Source organism: Drosophila takahashii, chromosome 3R (assembly GCF_030179915.1).
Source record: "Drosophila takahashii strain IR98-3 E-12201 chromosome 3R, DtakHiC1v2, whole genome shotgun sequence".
Lineage (NCBI taxonomy): Eukaryota > Metazoa > Arthropoda > Insecta > Diptera > Drosophilidae > Drosophila > Drosophila takahashii.
In genome coordinates this window covers 14,716,480-14,739,801 of record NC_091681.1, presented here as the reverse complement: position 1 = coordinate 14,739,801, position 23,322 = coordinate 14,716,480, and the positions used below count along the sequence as shown (strand labels likewise).

The following is a 23,322-nucleotide window of genomic DNA, read 5'->3' as shown; positions in this document are numbered from 1 at the left end:
AACACAATTTGGTGTCGCGTCGCTTTTTTGTGTCTCGTTTGGCTTTAATCACCGATTGCTGTCATGTCCGAGTTGAATGGCAATTAAATGGTCTACGACTCGTTAAATCATTCATGATTAACTCACTTCAGCTCCCTGTCCTTGAAGATTTAGTGCCGTTGAGAATCGTTAAAGATATACTTTGCCTCACATTTCTGAATCGCTTTGAATCGGAATCGAAAACTGAAATCTGAAAAGCAGACGCATTGCTGTCGCATAATCGATAAACTTTGATTGGCACTCATAAAACCCATCAACCGGTTGTGTTTTTCTACTCAAATATAAGTGGTAGTGGTATATATTATAAATTGCCGCTGGGCGTAAAAGCCAAAAAGGTAACTTGGCACAAAAGTCTGTCGGCTTCGCTAGGCCCAAATGGCTTTTTAATTTGGTCAACGAAAACGGGTTGGGAAAATGTTCGCTGATGTTTGTTTTTTGTGTCTGCGGGTTTGACATTTAATGGCCTTTTGCCTTCGGGGGGACTATGTGTGGAATGTTTCATTTGCATATGCAGCCTGCGCCCTGAAATATGCAGTGGTTTTTGTGTTTCACCCGAATAGCTTGAAGGTGTGTTCGGTTTCGGTTCGGAATTTCATGCACAGAAAAACAACAGGAATTTTCACTTGCAACACAATTTTATTTATGCATTTTTAAGGGGAAAAGATATGGAGTTTAAGGTAAAAATGTTTTCGATTATCGTACATTTTAATTCTTAGTTATTTCTTTCTCTGCATTAATTCCCTATTTAATTCATTTTTCCATCCTCAATTCAAGGGGAAAACTTTGATTAAACTTCTTGCCAATAGCAAGCAGTGCTCGTATATATGCAACATATATACAGAGTGCTATATGTCTGACCAACTTTCATATAAGTAACATAGATAGCGGGCGCCCACAGGATAATCGAAGGGAGAAGATGGGAAGTTGGAGTAGCAGAAGGATATCCATTTGCCAAAATAGCAAAACTTGCATAAAAACTTTTGCGCAACAACTTGGACTTTTTCATCAAACAAAAGCAAAAAGGAAAAATAAGAGGAAAATGAAACAAACTTTTAATGCAACCTACCGAACTCCCACCGCCCACCTTCCACTTCCCACTTTTGGCAAACAAAAACAAAAACAAGCCGAAGATAGACAAACTTGCAGTACGCCTCCTCGTCCTTGTTGCCGCCCATTTGCACAGCTGTCAGTCAGTGGAAAATATTTCCCAGCCCCTGAGAAGGAGTGCGAGCGAAAGAGATAGGGGTAGGCAAAAGAGAAAGAGAGGGATAGAATGCTGGGAAAGCAGAGCCAACATGGCGAACAAAAGTTTTGCTCGCTGCGGCAAAAAGCGGAAATGCATTCAAAATCTAATATGGCAGCCATGGTCATGAGCAGCGGCAACAACAACAACTGGGACTAACTCCTACCCAACCACCCACAATCCACCCACTTCCACCCCCTGCCACCCCCTTTTCCCAGCAAAGTAGCAGCTAAACAAAAAGGCTAAAGAGTGCCAAAGAAGAAAATGCAATTTTCTGAAAAACCCATTAAATGTTTGCCATCAAAAAAAAAATACATATATATAGAGAGAGAGTGGAAGGGGATGGGGCAAGGGGAGGGGGAAGAATAAAAGAATGAAAGCCAGAAGAAGATGGGGCAAGGAGGCGAAATAAGAGATGGAGTAGAACCAACTGCAAATAAAGCAAACGACGAACGCCAGAAGATGGCGGCATTTGCCAGTGATAGAGTATATGGCACTATGTGCATATAGCTGCCATATTGTACAAGTCGAAAACTACAGTCGTACCTCCCTGCAAACGAACTACAGTCATGCCTTTTTGAAACAGAAATATTCAGCGTTAAAAAATCTCTACCAAAAAAGGTTAACAGCTGTCATTTTAGCCACTCTGCACAATTATTAATACTAGCCCAAATCTTTAGGATAAAGAAAGCATATTTTATAACGACTATTATTTATTTTATATAAAATATTTTTTTAATAATTTTAAAGAAATTTAAAAGTGTAAAATTAAATATTCCTTTAATGTGAGTTTAAAAATCACTTAAAAAAGTTTCGACTGTAAGCCCCCCTTCCCCAGCATGACTTGCAATTTATACATTTTCTTTGCATTTATTTTATACTTTTTTGTGTGGCTCCTATAAAGCCATTAGCAGCACTTTAAATTGCCTCAAAATGTGCTCAAAACTTTAAGCCCGAATCGCATGAGGAGGCCAAGAGTTCGTTCGTTCGTTCATTCGAAGGCTCACATGTCAGAGGCACCAAAGGCACAATGTGCTGATAGAGCCATTTACGCCGTCAGCACATAATGATGGAGTGGGTGGGGCTGGGCTGTGAATGGAAAATGGAAAAGTGAAGAGGCAAGGGGGCAGGGGATCTGGATGCTCGTGAAGGAGCAGCTGCAGCGGCTGCGCTTTTCTGACGGATTTCCCCGGCACATAGCAAACACACAGCACACAGAACGGCAAAAGCGTTGCCTTGGGCTTAGACAGACGAATACGTCCATGGAATAGATGCAGACGTGGCCAAGAGGAGCCAGCCAGGAGCCAAGGATATCAGCTAGCAGCAGCTGTGCCCCCAATTGTGCCTGTGTGTGTGCCTGTGTGCTGTGGCAAGGATATATGCCTGACGATGAAATTTAATGGGGTGCTTTGATGCGATTGGTTTTCATATAACGCAGGCGCTTAAAATCATCGAATCATTCAAAAGAAAACTGAGCTGACTGCTCCAGCTCTCGCACACTCGCACACTCAGACACACACACATGAGAGCAAAGCTTTTCCCAGTACACATACACTTGTAGAAAACGCAATGCTTGTGTATAAGAATTTTTTCTGCTGACTGGAAATAAAAGAAATGTAGAAAAATACTAGGAAAAAAAAATCAGAAGCGCAAAAAAAAGGAAAAATAAAATATGTATATGTGTGTGTGAGTGCTTGAGCATTTTCCTTGGCTCTACTCGGGGCTTTATATAAAGAACGAAATGACGACGACAGCTTGAGAGGAAAAGCGGAGGTAGTCGGAGTTGGTCGGAGTTTTCGCCAATACGCACACAGACAGCTGCCACACAAACGAATACCCAGCTAGCTTTTGGGATGAAAAAAGCTTTTCTTCATTTTAGTTTTCTCCCTTATTTTTTTCCTCCATTTGTATTTATCCCTTCAGCTCCTATTTCCAGCTTTTCTTTGTCACAGCTATAAATTTGATATATATATATAGGGGTTATATTGAGTCTAGATGTCGCTACTTTGCATGTGAATTGGGAGAAAATTTAATTTAGTTGGTCGCCATATTTGTCCTTAAGTTGAGCCATAAATCCACAAGGTATTCAACAAGTTCGCAGTGCATAAATTGTGGAAAAACAATGCCAAACTGATACATTAACACTTTAAGCCACCGAAAACAGCCCCGGGGAAAACAGTCTGATGTCTGGGGAAAATGCAAAACTCCCGAAAACTCGCGGCACCGGCAACCCCATGACAAATCGCTCTCTCTACTGCCTCTGTATGTGATTGTGTGTGTGCGGAAAAACGCAGTCAAGCAGTAAAAACAACAAGCACAACACACACACACAGTCGTATCGATTATTGTAGCATACTTACGGGCGTCATTTCAGTTTATTTATTTTTGGTAGTTTGGTAACCAGACAAAGAAAATAATGAAAGTCATGCTCGGCTTACAGATTCCTTGAGCCTCTGTTTTTTTTTGTTATTTTTTTATCTTTAGCTTCTTCTGTTTTTCTGCCTGTAATCACAATTTGTTTGTCTGTGCCTACACAACTTAATGTAGTCGATTTCGAGGCGTTTTGGAGCTGTGTCGTCTGGGAAAATCATTTTACAGCTGGCGGGCCAAAGTTTTCCCCAGTTGACAGGCGACTATTTAACACGCGTCATAGCATGAGTTTTATGCGCACTCACACACACACACCCATATAGACGGGGAAAAATAAAAGAAAAACCAGTGTCAAGGTTAACGACCAATGAATTTATATTGCTTGAATAAATTTTACGATAATGAGGAAATTGTCGTTGTCGTTTTGGGTATTTTTAATGGCCGTAACGCTGCCAGCTGCTATCTCCTTCTGCGAGTGCGAGATTGTTGGTTAAAATTAAGTAGAAAGATTTAAATTTTACTCATATTTACCAGTTGATCTTTAAGTTTCGCTGCGATTTCGCTGGCCATGTGGCTTTCCCTTCGCTTTGGCTTATCAGAAATGCCGCAAACGTTTTTCAATTTCCGGCCGGCATAGTTTAACCACTCAACGGTGGTGGCTTTCGCATTTCGCAGGACCTCCCGAGTCCTGAGCTCTCCGAGTTCTGAGTTCTGGACTTTAGCGACGGCTCAGGACGAGCCAACTCCATTTTACGTAACATTAATTCTGTGATTTATTAGGGTCACGTGACCGTCAAACGGACGACTGAAATTGCACGAGTCACGAGCCAGCCAGACGACCACAAAATACCCATTGGAACACGGTGAAAAAAGCATAACAATATCGTTATTGTCTACTTGTATAACTCATATCATTTTCTTATTAGCTAAAGAAGAATTTGGAAGAATTATTTTGAGTTTGTCAAGAACTTAAAAGTTTTATATTAAGCTTCTCGAACACAAATTGTTTGCTTATTAAATAACATTATTATCAAAAAAAAAAAAAACCGGAAGGCCATCCCTTTTTTAAGGAATTCCTTAGCCCCCAAAATTATGACAAATATTTTTTCTCTCTGCATACTCTCTTATTACTTTCTTACCCACATGTAGAACTCATCAAAGTCTTTCAATTCAAATCAGTCGTGCAAAAATTGCCTTCGAAATCCGCAACAAAATTCTTTGTTCGGCCCGTGGAAATTGCGGGCAGGTAAACAAGTTTCCCCACCTTTGACTGGCTGTGTGTTGCCTGGTTAGGTGTCATAAAGTGCATTCACATGAATGCGATAAAGTTTATTGTCAGTTGGCTGCTTGGTGGGTTTTTTTTCGAAGGGGGCGGGGGTTGGAGAATGAAGTCCAGAGATTGAGGGGCCAGATGCTCAAAGGAACAACAAGAAAAATTAATACCAAAACATTTGCTGGCCTGTATGGTATGGTATGTCTGGATCTTGGGTCGTTGTCCGTCCGTTTTGTCCGTCCGGGGAGATCGCACACGCCTACGCAAACATGTCGCAACTGTCATTTCAGCTTAAGTTGGTCCATTGTACGTTTATATTAGTCGCGGGCCAGATAAAAAAAAATACAACAGAAAAAAGCCAATGAGAAGAGCGAATTGTGTGTGGGCAGAACGACGGGAAAAGGGGTAAAGGGGGCAAAGGGGCGGGAACAAGAAGAGTTACGAGCGGACCGATCCAGACTTTCAAATTCGCTTCAAGTGTAAAGCGATATGCGGATCCCAAAAGGATGTCGCCAAAACTGATGACACAGGCTGAAGGAACGGAGTTCCATAGCTTAAGTTACAAGTCATGTTCGAGGTGTGGCCCTTGATTTTTGTGTTTTTTCGCTTTTATTGAAAAACGAGCGAGTCGCTTTAAGGCCTTGGGCCTTTTGAAGCCCAAACTAAAACCACTTAGTGTGCTTTAATGCATTAGAACTGGCACCATACGTATACGTATATAGTATGGCCTAACCCCCCTTTTTGGCAGCCATTATTTTCATAACTATGCGCGAAAAGCTTTTTCATTTAAATTAAAACAAAAGCAAACAACAAAATTCCTCAACGAAAAAAATGTCGGCTGGCGAAACAAAAAAAGAACTGGAAAATGTTGTGAAAACGGCAGCGGAAAATGCCAGCCAAACTACAAAAACAGTGCAACAAAATAGATAACTGCTCTGCTTTTTTTCCTCTGCGCTCGTAAAGCAGCTGCAGCAGCGCCACCTTCCGGCCATCATGGAAAACTAAAAGAAAAAAAATAAAACACAAAAATTCATTCGGTGCATGTGAATAATTACACAAAAAGCCAAGAAAAAAGGAGCTGGGGGAAAAACCAAATGAAAGATTGCAGAGATGAAATGCCAATGCAATTTGGGTTAACAATATTTTGTTTGTTTTTTTTCTGGTCGCCTATCTGGCTTTAATTTTCCAAATAGAATTGAACGAAAGGGATGGAAATAAAATATAGGCATATAAAAGATTATTTCTCTATCACCAGGCGTTTTAAATCTTATCAATTGTTAACTAATCTTTTTGGGATTAGGTTCAAGTGAAACGGCAAAATTCATTCACAAAATAAATGGGAAATTCTATAGGTATTACTTTTCTTATGAAATTAAATTTAAACTTTATATAATATATTTTTTGATAAGCCAAATAAACTAAAATAAATTCTTATATTTTAAATTTAAGTTTTTTAAAAAACCATTTGCTTACCTCTTAAAAAACAATAAACCTGCTTTATTAAAAACTGCCGACGGCAATGCAAAAACATTCAGACTGACGAAAGAAAGACTGAGACAGATAGAATACCTGTTTTTCCAACTCGTTTTCAAGTTTTCAGGGCCACCCCAAAGGGTTTCCCATAACCTATGCAAATTTCATATTCCGCCATAATTTTCAACCATTATTTTTATATGCAAAAGGAAAGGGAAGAACTGGAAACTTGCTCACCTGCCTCAAGAATTGACTAAATGAATCCATCAGAGATAGACCTTTAATAAGAGAGCCACGCCCCCTTCAAACCACCCGGCTGTTTTTTTTCCGGCCGCCCACCCATTTTGCCTCCTCGTTTCACCTACCCATTTTTGCAACTTTTTCCCCTACGTTCGTTTGGCGCGTTCAACCAATTGGAAAATTTACACGTGCAAAATGTTGAAAAATTGTTGCGGTTTATGTATTTTATTTTAAATTTTTTCCTCTGCTGCCGCTGCTGCTGCAGTCGCTCGAAATTGTTGGGCATAAAAATTGAGAAAAGCCAGCGTAAATTTCCACACGGCAACAATTTCATTTTAAAGCTTCAAGTGACACCATATATATCGTACATACAAATGTACACAGATACATTTATTTTTTTTATGTTATTTAAATGTGTTCACATTGTTGTTGGTGCTGTGGCTTTTTGTAATATTTTTAATTTCGCCAAGGCAGCGACATAAATCATTTTGTCGCGCATTGCAAAAATTCCAAAAGAGCAAAGCGAAAAAATTACAAAAATTTTTAAATTAGCTCGCATGGGAAATGCCAGGGTGTTTGTGGGGTGGGGGGTGGAGCAGGGTTGAGTGGGTGGTGCTGGGGGTCTGAGCGGAATTAAATTTTCATATGAAAAACTCACAGATAACAAAAACAACAACAAAAGCGTCAGAGGAGGGGGAACAAAGCCAAATAGTAGAAAATTGGAAAGATGAAGTTGCCTCAGATAGCAGGACAAAGGGGGGCTGAGGAGGGGGTAACAGAGGGGCTGCTGACGAAAAAAGCAATTTTCAATTTTTCTACACAAAAATGCCAAACATGCTGGGGCTGAGAAAATCAGAGAGGAGGCGAAGGGGGCCGAAGGGAGAGCTTGTGCTAAAAACTTTGACGACAGCCAAGCACTGGGCGAAAAGGGGGCGGCGGTGGTAGGGGGCGGGGCAGCGTTGGCGTTTGCGCCTTGCAGTCGCTGGCAAGTGATAAATCATTTCAACTGTCACTTTCGAAACACAATTTTATCTAAACACAGACAGAGACTCTCGCACACAGACACAGACGGCAAGCGACAGACACAGTTGCACAGAAAACAAATTCTAAAGGGTATTTCTACAAAAACTATTCGAATTTTTACCGATTTAAAAGAGCAATTCTTAAAGTATTTCAAATATATGGAAAAACGCCTATTATCCGATTTTATTGCATACTCTTAAGCGCTGTTTTAAACGTTTTCAAATCCATAAACTTTTAAAATCTTCTTTATAAATAGCCTAATAAATTTATAAACGCTTTAGAACTAAAACGCTAGTGTTCAATATTAGGGTATTTACATAATGAATTTCTTTTTGCATAAAAATAAAAAATAATCATAAAAATTTCATAAAATAAATGGGGTTTTATTCTAAGAGATTATTAAATATTCTTTGACTATTTGGGGTGAAGTGAACTGTATGGAAAATGGAAAATTCGTTTCGTTGCGTCTGTTGTTTTTCTTTTTTTCGGCTTTTGCTGGTTGCGTGGGGGTGGGGGGATACTTTTGGGTGGAAAAAGGTGGGGGGATAATGGGTGTTAGTTATAATGTGTGCCAGTGTGTGTGAGGAGTGAGTGCATGGGTGATAAGCCAAATGCATTTCGTAGCTCTGGGGCATCTAATCAATACCTAAGCGCCATTTATCAGGCCCCATGGGCACTTCACTTCAGTTCGGGGAAATGCGGGGAAAATTCGGGGAAAATTTCGGGGCGGCGGAAAGTGGGGAGAAGAATACACTTAGCTAGAGGCTGAAAAGCGAATGGGGTCGCCACCAAAATAGTGCCGCTAAAAATAGAAAATCATTCGTTGCGTTTCACCGACAAAAGGCCAAAAAGCAAATCAAGCAAAGCAACAAAGGAAATTAAAAATAAATTAAAAAAAAAAATAAGAAAGAAGAACCAAACACAAGCTGAGAACATCCAAAATACATTTAACAGAAATTACCCAAAAATCAGACAAAAATACAAAACTAAAAATAATTTAAGAGAACCAAAAAAAATCAGTACAATTTAAAATTAATTTTACAAACAGCGATAACAAGCGATAACAAAGTAGTGGAGATATTTAAACATATAGATTACAATTGGAATTTTAATATTAATTGTTTGTTAGTTTTAAATCAAAATACAGTTTAATAGATTTCTAACTGTATTTCCAAAAATACAAAACTAAAAATAATTTAAGAGAACCAAAAAAAAGCAGTACAATTTAAAATTAATTTTACAAACACCATAATTAGCCAAACCCAATTTAATTTAAAAAGCATTTCGAAAAACATTTCTGCCATAAGACATGAAAATAAAAAGAAAATAAAATAGAACAAACCACCATTATAATTTAAAATACATTTTAGAACACAAAAAGCAAGTATAATTTAAAATACATTTGAAGACAAGCGAACCATAAATGTTTTAGCACATTCTCAGAATCGAGAGTTGTGACATTTAAAAGCCCCATAAACAAAGAAATCTGAAAAAGTATTTCGGTTTAAAATTATATTTATTTCATGGCATTTTTCGAGCTTTTAAAGCGAAGCAAATTGCCTTTGCTCGCTTTATTGATTTAACATTGCATAAGGTAATAGAAAAAAATGATGAGAAGAGCGGAGGGACTTCAAAAATCGAATTAGTCAAGTCACAAAAATCGAAAATCATTAAGTTGGCAGAAAATACGAAAGAAAACAACAACTCAATTCGCCTCATTCGTCTTCACTAGCTTCGTCCCTCTCTAACGCACCCAGCGAGAAGAGAGCCGCTGCGAGGCAAATGGCGCTGCCTTCTTACGATATTTAAGCAGCTAACTTACGGTACGATAATCTCGCCAGGGGAAAATATACGCGGCCATCAAAAGAGCGAAAGAGACGGGGCGCATCGGTGGGTGTCTGTTTGTGTGTGTTTTTGGGAGAGCGAAAATCAGCAGACTGTTTGGCTCTGTCTCTGTCTCTTTGTGTTTTTGTTTTTGTTGTGCCTTTGTTTTGTTTTGGCTCGGCTTTTTATTTTATTTCCTTACAATAAAAACGACAATAAAATTTTTTAGTGCAAAGATTTATGTGCGAACTATTTTTTTTTCGGTCACTCATTGTAGCTGTTTTGTTGTTGTTGTCACGTAGATTTCTCTATTAATTTTATTATTGATTTCGGTAGGCTGCAAAATTTATAAACTGTAAAATAATACATTTTTTTTTAATTTTGAAATAGTTTTATTAATAAATAAAGTAACCATAAATTTCTTAAAAGTTTTTTTTTAAGTAAATCATATCTTAAATATAAATAGTATAAAAAAATTTATAAAATAAAATAAAATGAAAATCAATACAAAAATAAAGCAATTAATAATAAATTCAAAAATATCAGAGTCATATTAATTTCCATCGGAATAAAAATTGCAAATTGAAGACCAATTAAAGAGATATTTTTGTCACTGTTTGTTGGTTTTTCACAATTTATTTTCGTGCATATTATGTTACATTTTAATTGGACAGGTGCAGTTTCACTGGCAATTTTATATTCCATTTTGAAAAAAAAAACAAAAGCGACAGGGACTTGCATTCCTTTTTTGCCCACAAGGGGGCGTGGCAGGGGGTGGCTCTTGTGAGGTGGGTGGCTATGAGGTTGGGCATCAGCACCACCCCATAAACACCCCACAAAAGCGTTCATAAAACGTGCCCATTTACTACCAAGAAAATTGCCCATTAAGAAGAAAACGAAGCGTAGTCTGGCCCCCACCCCCATCTCCACTTTTCCTCCTCATTTTCCTCGCCTTCGTCTTCTGACCATAGAATAGAAGGAGGAAGGCCAGAAGGAAGAGAGAAGAAAAGAAGAAAATTTAAATAAAGGTGCGTTAGGTTGTCTGCCCCCGTCGTTGAGCTCAAGAAAGTGCTTAAAAAAATAATAGAAATTGCCCGGGAGATTGGCCGAGGGTTGCTGTTGTTGTTCCTGGCACGCCCCCTCACTTCATTTTTTTCCACCCGCCTCCATTGTGCTTTAAAGCCAATAAACCAAATTATTATTAGCGCCATTTTCCCTGCTTTCCTGTTTTTTTTCCTTACACTACGTATTTCATTTAAAGTTTTATAAGCTTAAAGTGTCCATTGAGGTTCTTATGTTTATATTTTGTGGGCCATTCGCGTTGAGGGTTCTTTGCCAGCAGGCGACCTTTTCGTTGAGAGATTACTTCATGGAATTCCAGGTGTTGGGGGGCTGACGCACCTGTCACTCTACGAATTTTGACGAAAGCCCCAAGACAACTATCTCTCTGTGTGAAACCTTCCACAAATATCATAAGATATATGTGCGTTGGCTTAACATATTCAGCGTGCTGTCAATATCGGTTGAAAAGCATTAAGTTGACAAGTGTTGCGAATTGTGTCAGTCAGTCGGTGGCTTAGAGTGGCTCAAGATCTTAATACTGTTGCGGATGCCTTAACTGGAAATGAGTTTCATTTCGTTGGCCGAAAGGCTTAAGAACGTGGAAAATTGAATTAATAACACTATGCAGCATCAAAAATTAACCTCGATGAATGCTATATCTTTGGATTCGTTACGAATTCCCAAGTTAAACTGCGTTTTCCAAAGAGTTCCCCGACGCAAGGATTCTTAGCAAAAGGACCTCAAAGTTCGAAAAATGCTGAAATTTGCCAACTTTGCGGAGCTCTCAGAGGCAAATGGATGCATGGCTTGGTTCGAAGTTAAAGTTTTTTAAAAGATACACCCTTTATCTTTCAAACCCCATACATAAAATAATTTAAGGATTTTTTTTAAGGCAGAAATAAATTCCAAAAAACATAGTCAAAAAACTGAAAAACATACAGCTGCGGTCAAAATAGTAGCAGTGTCGCCGCCTTGTGTTTTTAAAAGTTTGATGTTGTAATTTTTTCTTATCCAATTAGTCTAATAGTAAAATTATAATCAATACAATATTACCAGGAAAAGATCAATTACAACAACAAACTTTTAAATACACAGGGCGGCAACACTACTACCATTTTGACCGCAGCTGTATACTTTTATGTTTTTTGACTATGTTTTCTAGAATTTGTTTCTGCCTTAAAAAAAATCTTAAAAATTTTTTAAGTATGGGGTTTAAAAGATAAAGGGTGTATCTTTTAAAAAACTTTAACATCGAATCAAACCATGCATCCATTTGCCTCTGAGAGCTCCGCAAAGTTGGCCAATTTCAGCATTTTTCGAACTTTGAGGTCCTTTTGCTAAGAATCCTTGCGTCGGGGAACTTTTTGGAAAACGCAGTTTAACTTGGGAATTCGTAACGAATCCAAAAATATAGCATCCATCGAGGTAAATTTAAAAAGCACTAAAAATGCTGCACAGTGTAATTGTATTTGTACGTGTGGTTTTCACGCAGCGATAACAAAGTATAGGTATAAAATATAGATTAAAATTGGAATTTAAATATTAATTGTTTGTATATTCATTTCTTCGTTAGTTTTAATATATAATACATTTGAGTAGTTTTCTAACAATCGGCTTTTCCATCTTTTCCAGGACGATGGTGTCGAAGAGAATGGTCCTCACCTGCCGATGCTCGCAATGCAGACGCCTCCCGGCGATTGTATTCCTCAGTCTTCCTCGGTAGTCCTGGTAAGTAATCCCCACTAGTTCCACTAGCTGTTACTCAACTCTCGGTTCCAAAAGTTATCTGTCTGTCTGATAGTGGGGGCTTATCAGTGGACTTCAGCTATCATCACGAGACCAACTGACGTCAACGTTTCCATTAGATTTCAATAATTTACAACATCAATTTTTTGCCCGGTCCCTTAACTTTTTTCCGCCTTTTTGGTTGGCTTTTAATTTCTGCTGCCCCATCGATGAGGTTGTTGCTGCCAAAAGCTGCTGCTGCTGCTGCAAAAGCCAAAGCGAGAGATCAAGCGGCTCAGATTGTGCCAGAGAGTTAACGTTAATGGCAAAATACTAACAATGGCTGCTGCCGAGAGTAGGTAATTTCTATAATGATATACGAACTGGCATCGCCCAACGGGCAAAGGCTCCTCCGCAGCGGACTCCCAGTCCAAGTTTCAATTTAACACGGAGAGAAAAGGAGTAAATTAAAATCTGGAGAATATTATTTGACAATTTAATGATAAATAATATTAGTTAATCTGCTTTAAAAATGATATAAAGAATACTGTACAAGATTTTTCTCTTTATAATTTCTGAAAATATTTTCCCTACCGAAAATACAATTTTTCCCAGTGAAATCTTTAAGAGAGTGCGCCTGATCGGCGGCCATGGATCAGATCAGACGTCCCGCCTGCGGCCCCGAGTATCTTGAGTCTCTCAGTCTCAGCCAGACTTTCAGCCTGGCCAATGCCGATGCCAATGAAACGGCCATCAAAATGGCATCGACATGGCTCCGGCGAACGCCTTCGATTGTCTTCTGAATGGCCGAAGTGGCCAGAGACCGGAGCTCTTTAGGCCTGGTCCATAGATCCAGCCAAAATGCGTGCCAATTACATGGGGCCGCAGCTTTCTTCTAATAGCAAATGCTGTAATCAAAATTCCATAACATGCCCAAAAGCCAACCTGCCCGTTCTGGCTGGCAATTCGTTAAAGTCAATTTGCAAATCATTTTTCCATTGAAACTCAATCTACGAACTACGTGAAAATACCGAAAGGCAAGACCCGGGGCCTTAATCCTCCTTCTCCTTCATCTGCTCCTCAGCCCGAGCCGCAGCTCCAACCTCTTTTTCATCCTCTTGCCGCATCGATAATAATGATTTTCTTTGAAATGCATACTCGAGAGCTCAGCCAGGCTTAAAAGAGGGCCAGAGCCCAGAGCCTCTGACAGACAACTTTGTGTGCTCCACCTTTTAGACCCCCTATCCCCATCCCCCCTCCACACACAACCCCTTTTTCGATGGCTTCGAAACGTGGTGTAATAATACTAAATTGTTGCTGATTATCCTTTTGGCGGTTTGCCTTTGGACATGTTCTCCAACCTTGGTCTTCTCGGCTTCTCTCTCTCTTTTGCATACGCTTCGCCTGAAAATGGCGTCACAGTCACTGCACATGCAACACAAAACATACAAAAAAAACACAACAAAATAAAAGCAGACTCCACTCTTCTTCGGAGGCCCAAGATTCTCGGGTCCCTACTCTGCATCTCTATTTTAGCTGCAGCCGATTTTGAAAGAAATCAAGCAAAAATCAAAGCCCAAGCCGCCGCAGTCTCTTCAGGTCTGGAGTATTATGGAGTGCGGAGCATGGACTCCGAGACTCCGCTGAAGAGGAGGCCCCAGAACCCAGAAAGTGAACAGAAAGCCCACTTCAATAGTCACATAAATAGACTGTGAGTCGCGCTCGAGAGTCTCGCGCAGTTCGGCTCTGGCCAAATGGAAAATCGTGTGCCTGGGTTCCTACACTTGAAAAACAGTTTAAATAAACCAAAATTGTATTAGAAGATAGTTATACCGGAAAATTCGGACAACAAAATGAATGATACTATTTTATGGCGCCCAACGTGGGGCTTATTAAAAATAATCCTTTATATTCGTCAAATAAAAGACTTACTTTATCAAAATTTAGTAAAAATGTGGTTAGAAATTTAACGATTGAAAGTTTATGATCATTCCACATAAAATAATATATTTCCCAAATAAGCACCAAATCTTTTCAGTGCACACCGACTTGTACTTCTATTTGTGGCTCTGCCATTTTTGAGGTTTTTCTTCGTTTTGGGTGCTTCATTTTTATGCTTCACTTGGCCGCTTTGGCTTTGTCGGCACTTGAGCTGCTCTTTCAGCCAGCTCTTTCTGCTCTGCAGAAAGTCGGCTAAAACTAGAAAAAAGGAAACAAAGTGTTTTCCAGCCAACGTTCGCGGAAAGCTTTTTGTGCGGCCAGCATTTCGGTAATTACCGTTAAATGACCCAAGTCCGAGGCATAGAGACCAAGTCTCTTGCAACTGTCAGCTGTCAGGCGGCAAGTGGAAGACAACAACGAACAACGAACAACGAACAACCAACAACGAGACGAACAACGCACACTGCGTTCTGCCGCCAAGTTGTCGCAGTCCTTGACAATTGTCAACTGGTTAAAGCCTCAAGGCTGATTCGCTGTCTGCAAATTAATTGCGCCCAAAACGCCAAAAGAGAAGAAGAGGAGCAGCAGCAGCGATCTTGGCCTGGCCGAAAGGCAAACAAATTTTGCATACCAAATGCCAGCCACCAGAAGAAGAAGACCAGTGTGCAAAGTTTTGTCTTCGTTTTGTTTTTTTTTTTTACGTATTCTTCTGTTTTTCTCTCCTCGCGACGCCGTCTGAAAAAGCTGCACTTTGCATTTTAACCAGAACTTTGGCTGCGAAATCAATTAACAAACAATAAACGTTTGTTGGCCAGGCCAGACACGTATTTTATTTAAGTATCTAGAATATTAAAATGGGATCAGACACGACACAAGTTTGTATGGGGGTAAACAAAAAACAAAACTGAACAGAACAGAAAAAAATTGAAGCAATGCGTTGCTGACATTCATTGAAACGTTTTCGGAATATCTGAACGATTCCCAGCCGCCTTTGCTTTCTTTCTGCAGCAGCGCTGATAAATTCCCGAGCCTTTTCATTTTCGAACTGCAATGTTAAGCACTCGGGCTTAAATCCAGAAAGCCAAGCCGAAAAGCTGCACTGGAAAAAAAACTGAAAGGCGAAATCTTTAATAGGCTTTTTGGCGCCCAACGAGGGGCTTTTGATGTTTTAGGACTTTAGTAAAAGTTTGGTCTGTCGATAAATTTGAAAGGAAAGCCATTTTTTATTCAAATCAGATATTTCAAAATATTTTATAAAATCAGTAATATTATTTCTTTTGGTGTGCCATCAACTGCAGCGAGTGCCACCCAGCAATCGTCGACAGTCACCGCATTGCCATCAACTTAAGACGATTATTTATGAACTGCTCGGGGGGTTGGGGATCCTACACTCTGGAACTGAACCGAGAATGAGACTGGGTCTGGAACTTGGGAACTTGGTAACTCGGTCTGGTGATGGCCGTTCCAGGACACTGACATCCAGCGAGTAGAGCGAGAAGGAGCATAGGGCCAACGGAAAGAGACGGCGAACGACAACAAACCCGACACCGACACTCTTTACAATGTACCAATGCGTGTTCGATGACTTAAATGACAAGAAGAACGCGTCCATTGCGAGATGCCAAGGCTGCAATTGAGCTGGCCAACCTCAAAAGCCGAGTTCACAAAATACTCTTAGCCATGTCATTACAAACTGACTAAATGACACCGTTGATATGGGGGGCAAAAGGCAGAAAAAAAGATTTAAGGCAGCTTATTCTCTTTATTCGGAATACTTGTAGAGTTTTTATTTTTTTGGATTTAAAAAATATCTTGCCCCAATCCCAAAATAAGTTTATAAAATTCATGCCAAGATCTCTCAGAGATTGAATATTATGTTTATGGATACCTTAGCCCGCGAAAAGAGATTTGCATAATGCCCCCAGCAATATCATAAAAACATCAGGGAAAAAAATGATTTGCGTGCGAAAAAGCCAAAAATAAAACGGAGAAACAAAATTATGGCCAAGCTCTAAAAAAAGGGAGTAATAAAATGAAATGTTGAAACCGAAACGGGCTTTATCTTTTGTTTTCTTTGAGGCTGCATTTGATTTGCTCCAAATATTTTGGGCTCACACTTGGCGCTGATTCCACAGGCTTCACATAGTTTTGATTGATTGCCACCCCTCCAATCCCTTCTCCGTGTGAATATATATTTCATATTTTATAGCCAGCAAAATCCGACAAAAACATAAAAAGAGCTCACAACAATTTGCGGTCAGAAGTCTGCACGAAATTTTTCAATTTTTTCTTTTGTTGGGATGAAATTTTGTGTTTGGGTTATGAGAAGATTTATTATAGCCAAGTTTGAATGAAATATTTGGATCTTAGGCAGGTTATTGTGGCCCACCCTCCAAAAAAAAAAAACTTGAACAAATAATTAACTAATTTTTGCATTTTATTTCTACTTGCAGACAACTTCGGAACGAGTGCAAGCGGTAAGCTTTCTCCTTATAATTGTATAATTATTATAACCATTGAAGTGGGGCAGCCCCCGAAAAATGCCACGCCCCCCGGAGATCAGAACTCTTGGGCCAAACTCTCTGGCAAAATGGAGAAACCGAATGAGAGGAATGACTGCCCATCTCTGTTCCGCACTAAACTGAAAATTGTAGACTTTGAGATGCGGAATGACAGGACCCATAATTATAAACGCGCATAACCCATCATCAGTTCAGCTCAGCTCGGTCCTTTCAGCCTTCAGTCTTTAGTTTTCAGTGTTCAGTTTCCAGTTTCCAGATCCCTTGATTTCTGGTCTTTGGCTTTGGCTGTTCGGGGAGAAGGAACAACTAAATGCCGGGGCACATATAAATTTTGTGATTAAGAGCCATCTTATCATTATTATAGAGTGAGCGCACGCTCTGTTCGGGTTGCCTGTTCAGTGCCCTGTGACTCTTGAGATGGGGCAAAAAGGGACTGGGAACCTGGGTGGGGATGTGAAAAAAAACACAAAATAATATAAAGAAAAAGAAATACCAAACCGAACACTCACACACGATGAGATATTTCAAAATGTAGCCGTGCGTGAGTGCGGGTCGGATTTTTCGATTTTTCGAATGGTCTGTATGGTGTATGGTGTATGGACGGTATGTGTGTGCGCCCCTCGCAGGCATTATAGGATTTAGTTTTTGGGATTTCGATTTCTCACACAGAGCGGGGAGCGGGGTCGGCGAGAAATGTGTAGAACATATTGTGTGTGCTGTTGGGTTGCGTTTCCGAAGATTTCCTGTGAAATACTTTAAGCCCAGAGCCTCCGACTCCAAACCGAAACTCCCAACAACTCCACTCCAATCTGCTCTGCGTTTCGGTTTCGGTTTTTGGTTCTGTGATTCTGATTCTGTTTCGGATTTTTTCGATTTTTGTTTTTTCGCTTCTTCTGTGGTTCCCTGTGTGTTTTGGGTTAAACATACTTGAAATTCTTGTTTCAATTTCGGCTCCGGCGGATGGGGGCCCTCGGTTCGTAATTTAATACGCTTTCAAAATTAAGAAAAATACACACATCTACCAAATATATCGATATATGTATGGTGGGCCCCAAAGGTCACAGCCAAAAAGATTCAAATTCGAAATTAGTAGGGAGAACATAAATAAGGCGAGCAACAAAAACACCACACCACCCCGACTTACAAGCGTGTTTTTTGTCTATTTCTTCTCGTCGGTTTCGAGTTGGAAATATTTCATTATTATTGGACAGTTGCCGAGCGGTTCAAAGATTCATTTCATCTGATCTCCCATCGCATCTAGATTCTTAAGTCTTTTTTTATTTTTAATTTATGCCGTCTGATACTTAACTTGATTTGCATATTCTCAAGCTAAAGGGGGAAATAGGATTGGAGTTGTTTTCTATACCATATCTATTTTGTTCTGCCTCTCGCTTTTCAATCTAATAAACCATTTTGTTGCTAAGTACAGCGGCGGAATAAATGCGAATTTTTTCGCTCGCCCTCACTCTGAGTTTTTGCACTTTGCTCCCTGGTTTCTCTTTCCTTATCGCACGCCTCTCGCCCTCTCTCTTTCTTTCTGGCCAGACTTTTCCCCTCCAATATGGCCGACAAAGCTGCACAAAATGGGGTAACAGCGTACAGAGAAAAAAAAAGATTTTCACATGCAAGCGGAGGAAGGGAAAAACTACAGGAAATAGCATAAAAAATTGGCGAAAAAATATTCAGCAAAAGTTTCCTTGTCTTCATGTTTTCGTGACTGATGCGTTATAATTTTCAGCCCGTTTAAAAAAACATTTTCTGTGTGTGTTATTAAAAAAAGAGGAAAAAAAGAAGGGGGAGGAAGCTGAAGAAGAGGAAGCAGAACAACATCCCCAATGTCTGGGACCGCCTTGAATTTGGCGCGTTGTCTGCGGCACAACTGCAATTTTGATGTCAGGAAAAAATCAACTGCAGACATTTAATTTTTTTCGCCATTTTTTGTTTGCTGCCTTGTATTTTATTTGGTTCGTGTGCTAAACGAAATTACACGCTTATGAATTGCTTAATATCGTGTACAACAAGGCGTAGAGAAAAGGCGATGCGAGGGTAATAAACCAAAGGAGGCCTCAAATCCGAGTCACTCACCTGTGGGGGCCCCTCAGTCAAATTCAAATTTATATTTGTTTTTTCCCCTTTTTCGAAAAGGTGTCAATGCGAGTGCATAAAGAGTAATGAATACCTGAATACCCGGCCAAAAACAAATTAAACCCGCTGCCATTAATCTTCCCGGCCAACTCCCTTGGTGGCAGATCAACTCCAGAGCTCTCGACTCGGTTTCAGTATCTTGGTTTTATTCTGGGACTCTGAAAAGGAGACGGAGACCTGGGATCCACTAAAAAGCAAGGTGAGATGCATTTCAACATGTCTCATAAATTCGAGCGGATTGAGCGCACAGAAATCTTGTCTTGCCGCCATTTGCATAAGGCTTAAAAAAAACGAAACGAAAACCAAACACAGAGGGGTTCATAAATTTGGCAAATTTGACAATTATGCGCATTAATAATAAATAAAATTGACAATAATTGAATTTGAATAATTTGATTTTGCATATGGGGAGGAGAGTCGAAAAAAGAGCGACGGCGACTCCATATGGCTAATCTGCATATAAGGCGGTGCTCCGTCAGCTTTTTCCCTCTTTCTTCAACCGCTTTTTTTCTTTCGTAGGCGTGAAAACATGTGTTGGCTTGGTCTCCGTTCTTTTTTTGTTACTGGCCTGGAATTTTAATAAACTTTTTTGCCAGCCAGCATTCAGTGTACATAAGCCTATTGAATGAACTCCAGCATCAGCCTGAGAACCGAAATCCAAAGAGTCCAAGGCGAACCTCAAAAATCCGTACGAAAATAATGAGGCATGAACATGTTGCAGCATCGGCCAGCGTTTTTTTCCTTGCAGCATTATTATTATTATTTTTATTATTATTCCCCCCTCTCCCAAAACCCAATTTTTTGTTGGCCAAAAACAATGCAACAAGCCGACAATGATGATGGTTGTTGCCTGTTGTTGCTGGCCGGCTCAAAATATTGCAGCGGATCACACAAATCCTCCATAAAAAGCCTCCTCTCCATAGATATATATATATGTATATATAGATATATTCGTGTGTGGATGGCAAAGCCAAAAGCTAAAGCGGCTTTTGTGTTAATACTTCAAACTGTTTTTTGTGTGTGCCTGCGCCTGGGAACAACAAACATGAAAAAACAACGAAAGAATGGCTACAAAAATTGCTATTGACTTTGGAGTCTGGTTTGCCATATGCCTGAGCTCTTGTAGTTGTTCTTATTGACTTGTTGCCGTTTTATGGCGTTGCGCGATTGGGTGATCCATCATCATTTTGCGGCCTCCGATAATTTGCAGTTTATTCATCTTTTTCCCTTTTCGATTCGCACATGAAAATTGCCAGGGAAATCGAAGGGACTAAAGGGAAAAAATACTTGGTTTACTTACATACCACTTTTAATAAGTAAAATATTTTTATATAGTATTAAAATAAACAATATAGTTTTTAGAATATTTATTTAAAATTAAATTCATACTTTTGTTTTGATAATTTTGATTTAAAACTATAATTCATAGGCGATTGTCAAACAAACCACGCTGATTATTCCATGTTTAATTAAGCCATTTGCCAGTGGCACTTAAGCCTTATTAATTCGCCGATCGTATGCATATCACTTAACTGGTCACCGTCGTCTAAACCGAAATGAATTGCACATGTTTATCACTGTGCCCGTGGAGATGAGATTCAATAAAGCGTTTCATAAACAATAAATGCCGGGCCATAAATCAGCCCGAGTCAAGCGCAGCTCGGCATGTTGGCTAATAAGCGGGCTAACACCTCGGAGGTCTCACTTCTGTTTTGCGTGAGAGGGACGGGGGGTTCACCGCTCGAGTGTTTACTGTAGAGCCACCCACTTGACGAGAGAGATGAGCATGATGATGACGCCCTTTTCAGGGCTTTTGTCAGGCGCTTCTGGTTTTTTTATTTTTTCTTCTGGCATTTCTGCCGCTGAAGTGTTTGGCTCAAGCGCAGCTTCTTGGCCAACACTTGAGCCATGGCTGGGATTTTTTCTTCCCCCGAGTTTCGAGTGTTTGCCAAGCTGCAGCTGACGACAAACGCTTTTGGCCACCCAGCGTGTGATTTCTTTTGACATGTTTTGAATTCAATTAACCGGCCTAGACCGCCGCCGCCACCGCCGCTGTTTATTATCATTTCGGGCCAAACTCAATTAGTTAGGCCCACTGAAAAATACTCTACGAAGCGATGAGCTTAAGCAGACTTCCGCCATGTTATTCGTTACTCGTTCCTCGTTCCCATTGGAAAATGATTGACAGACGATTGGCATGGATTTGTATAAACAAACTGAAAACTCTGCTTTCCCCGCCCCCGCAAAACCCAATGGAAAATGGAAAGTTTTCTTGTGCGGTAGCATTTGGCGTTTCTCAGTTGGTGCGCCGGCAAAAGTTTATTTAAAAACTAATTGAAAACTGCTACGATTGAAAAGCAACCAAAGCCCCCGAACCCTCCCTTTTTGCCGCCACATTCAAGTAGTTTGGAAATATTTTGCCAGCCAGAGAGGGAAAATATCTATAGCCCTCACTGTCTTTCTCCATTCGCTTCTTGTCTGCCCGGGAAAAGCAATTTTGTTTGTTTTTGCTGCTCCCATTTGACGGGTGGAAAAGTGCATTTTGTTATTGAATTTTATGCAGCCTTTGAAAAAAACTTATCTTTGGATATTTGTTGTCTTTATTTAAATATAAATTTGAATGTTCATTTTAATATTATATATTAAATTTAGGGAACAATATTTTTTGATATTTAAAGAAGTTAATTCTCCTTTTTTTATCGCTGGAATTTATTCGCATTTTTTCGGGCTGCTGGCTCTGCAAAAATCTTAATCAATCGGGCAACTTTCCGCAAAGCATCTCGAAGCATTTGGGTTTTTGTCAGCTTTACTCTATAATTGCATTCTGGTGGAGCAGGGGGGAAAAAGGCGGAAGGAAAAGGAAAAGCCAGCAGGAAACTAAAAATGTTTTGTATGTCCGTATAAAGGAAAAATCGCAAAATTTACTGCAAATTGGAATTTTGCGCAATTGTAGAAGGCAGGCAAAGAAAAAAATGAGAGCAAAAAGAGCGTACCAAAAACAAACATGAAAATGTGGCAAGCAAGGCAGACCAACTGTAGTTTTCTTTTCTTTTTTTTGGTAGCTTTTTGCAATAATAACAACAAACTCATGGTATATGTATATATATATATATATGTAAGTCTGTCTGCGTTTGCGTCTTTGGCTCCTGCATCCTTCGTCCTTTAAGCCAATAATAAATAAAAATGCTTGGAGCTGCAGAGCTTGTGTGTGTGTGTGTGTGTGAGCCACCCACGAAAATTGCCCTGGCATCAAATTTATTTTCCCCGCCCCCCTGCAAAAGCAAACTTATTGGGAATCGAGCGGGCACCATAAAGTCCACAAAGTTATAGTGAAAATTAATTAAGTTTTGCGCTGCGCTTAACAATTCAATTAAAAGCAAAAATGCAAGCGCCTTTATCGCGTACAGCGAAAAGCACTTTGGGAAAAAGGCACTACGAAAACGCACCGCGTCCTAATCGGTTTTTCCCCAACCTCCCCGACAACTTACGAGTGCCCTTTCAAGTGGCACAAGTGCTTTTGCACATCGTTATTATAACAATAATAAGCGAGCAGCCAGAAGATGCGGCTCTGGCCAAAGATTAATTGTGTTTGGGTCTCGAAAAAGAAAAAATAAGGAAAGAGTAAAAAGTATAAGAAAATGGAAATGGGAGCACACACACACCGCACCGCAAACCGAACTTGGAGTCGGCGTAAAGTGCAATCCACTTGAAGGAATTTACATATCACCAGCAGATACCAGAGTTCCCGAGTTCCAGAGATCCAGAGACCCCGGCAGACGACTCCTCCTGACCATGTTGCAGGCAAATGCATTAATCAATTTCATGTTTTCTTAAGCGCGCGCCCGTCGCGATTTGAGTGCCTTGCGGATCCCCCTTCGAGGGGATCGGTATCCCCTCATTTCCCCCTTCGTCGCCCATCCCCCTCATGAGTGGAATAATCAATTTCGAGGATCATAAACAACTTTTAATGAAGTTGTTAAGTGCCAGCAGCTAGTTTCTTCGGCGCTCTTCGCAACTAAAATGCAGCTCACAGTGCCTCTCGATAAGCTTTGTGTAATGGACGCCTCCTTCTTGGCTTTCATTTCGGCCAGATTCCGTTGGCCAACTCACATACTATTATACTATCCTATACTTTACACTATGGGCCAACCAAACGCATTTCCATAATTGCTAAATTATGCAAACAATGTTGGGGGCGAAAGGCGCTAGAAAGGTTCCAACAAGTGATTGTTTTGGGAACTTCTTTTGTTTACCTTTTTCGGTTTTTTCTTCTTTCTGGTAAATTAATTTTACTTCTTTTCCGGTTTGGTGTTCCGCTGATTTGCTTAGTGCCTTTCTATCTCGACGTTTCAGACAGAATATTAAGTAATAAAATTATAATAATAAGGTCTAGATTTTCTTGTAAATATTTATTTAAATTTCTAATGCTATTTTAAAGTTTG

At 39.9% G+C, this 23,322-nt stretch overlaps 1 protein-coding gene across 1 annotated transcript in view; it reads left to right on the top strand.

Annotated features, from left to right (window-relative positions):
- hth (Meis homeobox homothorax) overlaps positions 1 to 23,322 on the top strand; it is a 106,968-nt gene that overhangs the window by 70,773 nt on the left and 12,873 nt on the right. Inside the window, exons 9-10 of the mRNA XM_017145729.3 lie at positions 12,180 to 12,275; positions 16,667 to 16,690. Coding sequence (XP_017001218.1) covers positions 12,180 to 12,275; positions 16,667 to 16,690 — 120 coding nt within the window. The remainder of the gene's footprint in view (positions 1 to 12,179; positions 12,276 to 16,666; positions 16,691 to 23,322) is intronic.